Genomic DNA, 6,985 nt, shown 5'->3' on the forward strand with positions numbered 1-6,985 from the left:
CAATGCACCATAGATTACAATGCAGCAGAGATACAATAGTGCAATGCACCATAGATAACCATGCAGCAGAGATACAATAGTGCAATGCACCATAAATAACAATTAAGCAGATACAATAGTGCAATGCACCATAGATAACAATGCAGTATATATACAATAGTGCAATGCACCATAGATAACAATGCAGCAAAGATACAATAGTGCAATGCACCATAGATAACAATGCAGCAGAGATACAATCGTGCAATGCACCATAGATAACAATGCAGTATAGATACAATAGTGCAATGCACCATAGATTACAATGCAGCAGAGATACAATAGTGCAATGCACCATAGATAACAATGCAGTATAGATACAATAGGGCAATGCACCATAGATAACAATGCAGCTGAGATACAATAGTGCAATGCACCATAGATAACAATGCAGCAGAGATACAATAGTGCAATGCACCATAGATTACAATGCAGCAGAGATACAATAGTGCAATGCACCATAGATAACAATGCCGCAGACATACAATAGTGCAATGCACCATAGATAACAATGCAGTATAGATACAATAGTGCAATGCACCATAGATAACAATGCAGTATAGATACAATAGTGCAATGCACCATAGATAACAATGCAGCAGAGATACAATAGTGCAATGCACCATAGATTACAATGCAGCAGAGATACAATAGTGCAATGCACCATAGATAACAATGCAGCAGACATACAATAGTGCAATGCAGTATACATACAATAGTGCAATGCACCATAGATTACAATGCAGCAGAGATACAATAGTGCAATGCACCATAGATAACAATGCAGCAGAGATACAATAGTGCAATGCACCATAGATAACAATGCAGCAGAGATACAATAGTGCAATGCACCATAGATAACAATGCAGCAGAGATACAATAGTGCAATGCACCATAGATAACCATGCAGCAGAGATACAATAGTGCAATGCACCATAGATAACAATGCAGCAGAGATACAATAGTGCAATGCACCATAGATAACAATGCAGCAGAGATACAATAGTGCAATACACCATAGATAACAATGCAGCAGAGCTACAATAGTGCAATGCACCATAGATAACAATGCAGCAGAGATACAATAGTGCAATGCACCATAGATAACAATGCAGCAGAGATACAATAGTGCAATGCACCATAGATAACAAAGCAGCAGAGATACAATAGTGCAATGCACCATAAATAACAATTAAGCAGATACAATAGTGCAATGCACCATAGATAACCATGCAGCAGAGATACAATAGTGCAATGCACCATAGATAACAATGCAGCAGAGATACAATAGTGCAATGCACCATAGATAACAATGCAGCAGAGATACAATAGTGCAATTCACCATATATAACAATGCAGCAGAGCTACAATAGGGCAATGCACCATAAATAACAATGCAGCAGAGATACAATAGTGCAATGCACCATAGATTACAATGCAGCAGAGATACAATAGTGCAATGCACCATAGATAACCATGCAGCAGAGATACAATAGTGCAATGCACCATAAATAACAAGCAGATACAATAGTGCAATGCACCATAGATAACAATGCAGCAAAGATACAATAGTGCAATGCACCATAGATAACAATGCAGCAGAGATACAATCGTGCAATGCACCATAGATAACAATGCAGTATAGATACAATAGTGCAATGCACCATAGATTACAATGCAGCAGAGATACAATAGTGCAATGCACCATAGATAACAATGCAGTATAGATACAATAGGGCAATGCACCATAGATAACAATGCAGCTGAGATACAATAGTGCAATGCACCATAGATAACAATGCAGCAGAGATACAATAGTGCAATGCACCATAGATTACAATGCAGCAGAGATACAATAGTGCAATGCACCATAGATAACAATGCCGCAGATATACAATAGGGCAATGCACCATAGATAACAATGCAGCAGACATACAATAGTGCAATGCACCATAGATAACAATGCAGTATAGATACAATAGTGCAATGCACCATAGATAACAATGCAGCAGAGATACAATAGTGCAATGCACCATAGATTACAATGCAGCAGAGATACAATAGTGCAATGCACCATAGATAACAATGCAGCAGACATACAATAGTGCAATGCAGTATACATACAATAGTGCAATGCACCATAGATTACAATGCAGCAGAGATACAATAGTGCAATGCACCATAGATAACAATGCAGCAGAGATACAATAGTGCAATGCACCATAGATAACAATGCAGCAGAGATACAATAGTGCAATGCACCATAGATAACAATGCAGCAGAGATACAATAGTGCAATGCACCATAGATAACAATGCAGCAGAGATACAATAGTGCAATGCCCCATAGATAACAATGCAGCAGATACAATATGGGCACCAGGGGTTCTATGCCCCTCATACATTGCCAGGATCTGCTGCCTGTGCATTGTGCTTTGCCGGTAAGCCATACACAAGCGCTGTCAGGGCAAAGTGCAGACGGACTGGTAGCAGCGAGCAGCTAGCTGCGGATAGGAGCAGCCGGCTGCGGATAGAACCAGCCCGGACCGGCAGCGAGCACACATCAGCCAGCCGGGGTGCAATGCTCGCTCACAGCGGCACCGGTGGGCTGGGAGGCTAGAGACAGAGCAGCACGGCCAGTGCATGCTGCAGCTTACAGCCCCCGGTGAGCCCGGAACAGACCCGGTGCCTTCTCCCCCTCCGGGGATCTAGCAGCTGCAGTGCGCCAGGTGTCCAGCAGGGGCCGCTGCGCTGCGTGCATAGAGCCGCGGCTGCAGCGCGCCAGGTGTCCAGCAGGGGCCGCCCTCCCGCCGCCCTGTATATATAGAGCCGCAGCAGCGCCCGGCAGCAGTCAGTGTCATTAGCAGGCAGCAGCAGCGGGCAGTGCCAGGCGGGGGGCTCAGGACTCTGACACCAGCAGCGCGAGCAGCAGCATCCCGAGTCCGCCCGAGCTCACCCTGGATTCCCGGAGCTCGTCACCATGCTTGGCTGGCTATAGGAGCTCCATGGAACTAGCCAACTTCTACGAGGCGGAGTCCCGGCAGCCCATGAGCGCCCAGCAGCCCGCTGCCTACGGCTACAGGGAGCCCCCGGCCGCCGGGGACCTGAGCGAGCTGTGCGAGAACGAGAACTCCATAGACATCAGCGCCTACATCGACCCTGCAGCCTTCAACGACGAGTTCCTGGCCGACCTGTTCCACAGCAGCAAGCAGGACCGAGCCAAGGCCATGGACTACCAGCCCCAGCAGCAGGTGGGCCACCCCCAGAGCTATGGCTGCCTGGCCAACTACATGGACACCAAGCTGGACAGCAGCCTCAGACCCCTGGTCATCAAGCAAGAGCCCAGGGAGGAGGAGGAAGCCAACAGGGCATCCCTGGCTGCCCTCTACCCCCACCATGCCCCCCAGCACCCTTCCCACCTGCAGTACCAGGTGGCCCACTGCGCCCAGACCACCATGCACCTGCAGTCCGGGCACCCAACTCCACCGCCGACGCCTGTGCCGAGTCCTCACCACCAACACCACCACCACCCAGCCCACCCACGCCTGCTCCACCACCAGCTCCCAGCATCTTCTGGCAAGGGCATGTCTTCTTCATCCTCCTCGTCATCTTCTTCTTCATCGTCCTCCTCCTCAGAGACTAGAGGCAAGTCCAAAAAATGGGTGGACAAGAACAGCAATGAGTACAGGGTGAGGAGGGAGAGGAACAACATTGCAGTGAGGAAGAGTAGGGACAAGGCCAAGATGCGCAATGCGGAGACCCAGCAGAAGGTGATGGAGCTGTCCAACGAGAACGACAGGCTGAGGAAGCGGGTGGAACAGCTTAGCAGGGAACTGGAGACCCTCAGGGGGATCTTTCGCCAGCTCCCAGAGAGCTCCCTGGTGAAAGTAATGGGAAACTGCGCATAATGTTGGGTACACGCCTACAGTCCTCACTCTGTGGTCCAGCATGGTCCTGCGCACAGTGTTGTGTACATACTTGCAGTCCTCAGTCTGTGGTCCAGCATGGTCCTGCACAAGATGTTGTGTACATGCATGCAGTTCTCTCTCTGAGGTCCAGCATAGACCGGAACATGATGTGTACATGTCTGCAGTCCACGGTCTGAAGTCCAGCATGGACCTGCACATGATGTGTACATGTCTGCAGTCCTCGGTCTGTGGTCTTGTATGGATCTGAACCAAGTGAGTGATGTGGACACTTCCTTGAACTTGGATTCCCCAGTCTTGACCCTCTCTCCACTTTGGTTGAACACTTTGTGGATGCCACCCTTTGCCCATCAGACCTGAGCTTGTGTGGACATTGATTATCTTACAGGAGCGGACTTTGCTGCAGACAGCCAAGCAGGTTTCTGTGTGGTGCTAGCCCAAACAGGACCCCCCTTCCCTGCCTTCTAAAACTTCCATTTATACAAAATATATTTCTATTTTTGACCATTTTTTTTTTGTACGCTGTGTAAAACCATGTTTATATAACATCTAACCCTTTTTATACAAGTTGTGGTAGGGGCCAAATGTGGATGTTTTGGAGCAGAGGTGTAAAACGTTCTTTATCATGTTTATTATAACCCCCTGGGTTGCTGCAGGAGCTTGCACCGAAACATGTTGCAAGACTTGCTGACGCTCAGTGGGTTACAGTAAAGGGATGGCCTAAATTGCTTGTGCCATAATGAGTGGGAATATTAACAGGGTATATACTTCTGTGCACCTTACACTAGTGCCTTAATCTGTGCTTGGTGCATGTGTTATTGTAAAACCACCTGTACGGGTGATCTGTGATCTAGCGTAACCCAATGACCGCACCAGCCGTATATATTATACACAATGCCATTTCAGCTTTACGCTCTGGAGAATAAGACACACGATAGACGTCATTTTATTATATCACGTTCGCTCAAAGATACCGAAATTCCAGATACTTGCAACATGGTGCCTTGTTATTATAAACGCACAAAACTTATCGAAATGCCCTGATGAGTCCGGTAATTACAAGGGAATATTATGCAAACCTAGATCACTTTTGTATTATCATACATACTGTATTACAGAGGGGGGGGGGGGGGGGGTAATAAAGGCAATTATTGTAAATCTCACAGCGGTTTTGACCTTGAATACCATTCAGTAGCTGCTATTTGCTGGTAATTGCAGTGCTTTTTATTCTATTATCTTACCGCTGTATATGCTACTTTTTTAACCCCTGACTTTCCAAACGAAATGGACCCAGTGTAATGTGAATTAGACAAGACGCGTGCAGTTTTGAAGCTTTATACATTTATTATACATTTGCTCTGATCTTGCCATGGGAAAGTGTGTATTGTTGTTGTGAAAAGACCCAAACCACTTTTTGCTGTTATTTTTATTTCTGCAAGCTGCAGAATGATGCTGCGGAGCCTTTGCTGGAGGGAGCGCGCCTGGGGCGGTAATAATTGTGCATCCGCCTACTAAACTATCTCGCTCCAGCCCCAAACTAACCTCACTGATTAGTACGTCTTCACTGAAGTTCTATGGGCATGGGTCTTCAACCTGTGGCCCTCCAGCTGTTGTGGAACTACACATCCCAGCATGACCTGCTCAGTTTTAGCATGCTTTAATAGCAAAACTGTGGCAGGGCATGCTGGGATGTGCAGTTCTGCAGCAGCTGGAGGGCCGCAGGTTGAAGACCCATGTTCAATGGCATAGCATTACTTACCACCGACCCCCGTTGCCCCCACCCCCCAAAATGTAGCCCGTTACCCTATTGGCTACTGTAGAAGCCTGTGGCAATCTAATTCCGCGTCCGCTGACTGCTAAATTATTGCTCACTTTCAGAAATCCCCAGGAAACGTATTAAAACTTTATTATATTATTATTTTGAGAATGTTCTAAATGTTTTGGGGAAAAAAAAGTTATTGAACAAAAAAGGTTTTTATTCACATTTATTAATGATACTTTTTGAAACACAACTTACACACTTTTATGTTTTTACTTCCAATGTAAATAAAGAATATACACTGTCAAATATTTCTTTCCTGTTTGATTTCATGCCGACGCTTGAAGACTACATGTAATAACGCGGACGGCGTGCTACACTGTTGACACACAGACGGCACATTTGATGCAACAGAATGACGGAAACCTTTAAACCTAATGAGATGTAACTAAGGCGGAATATTTGTCTGAAGGTGAAAGGATCACAAATTAAATCTTTGGCATGAGGCTGGGTACAGGAGCGCTGCAAATACTTCTACGCTGTGGGGGACATTTACTAAGCAGTGATAAGAGCGGAGAAGTGAGCCAGCGGAGAAGTTGCCCATGGCAACCAATCAGCACTGAAGTAACATCTCTAATTTGCCTATTATAAAATGATACAGAGCTGCCGATTGGTTGATGGGGCAATTTCTCCATTGACTCACTTCTCCGCTCTTATCACTGCTTAGTAAATGTCCCCCTGTACGTGGGAACAGTACAATAATATAAGCATCAATATTCTATGCAATGAATATCGTAACCGCACTGCGAGAATATAAAAATAGTGGATGAATATAAAGCGACAGGCTTTGTATATGCTTCAAAAACAAAAATTGGTCTGAAGTCTATTGCACCACAGTTATACATATAATTTCACAAGCTATTGGCCCTCATTCCGAGTTGATCGCTCGGTAATTTTCTTCGCATCGCAGTGAAATTCCGCTTAGTACGCATGCGCAATATTCGCACTGCGACTGCGCCAAGTAATTTTACAATGAAGATAGTATTTTTACTCACGGCTTTTTCTTCGCTCCGGCGATCGTAATGTGATTGACAGGAAATGGGTGTTACTGGGCGGAAACACGGCGTTTCAGGGGCGTGTGGCTGAAAACGCTACCGTTTCCGGAAAAAACGCAGGAGTGGCCGGGGAAACGGTGGGAGTGCCTGGGTGAACGCTGGGTGTGTTTGTGACGTCAACCAGGAACGACAAGCACTGAACTGATC

General features: G+C 46.1%; 1 protein-coding gene across 1 annotated transcript; it reads left to right on the plus strand.

Annotated features, from left to right (window-relative positions):
* Positions 1-2,542: 2,542 nt before the first annotated feature.
* Positions 2,543-6,032, plus strand: CEBPA (CCAAT enhancer binding protein alpha). Its single transcript, XM_063945986.1, has one exon. It carries the CDS (start codon positions 3,044-3,046, stop codon positions 3,944-3,946), a length of 903 nt encoding a protein of 300 aa, XP_063802056.1. The 5' UTR covers positions 2,543-3,043; the 3' UTR covers positions 3,947-6,032.
* Positions 6,033-6,985: the final 953 nt, after the last annotated feature.

The sequence above is a fragment of the Pseudophryne corroboree genome, chromosome 11 (genome assembly GCF_028390025.1).
Source record: "Pseudophryne corroboree isolate aPseCor3 chromosome 11, aPseCor3.hap2, whole genome shotgun sequence".
Classification (NCBI taxonomy): Eukaryota; Metazoa; Chordata; class Amphibia; order Anura; family Myobatrachidae; genus Pseudophryne; species Pseudophryne corroboree.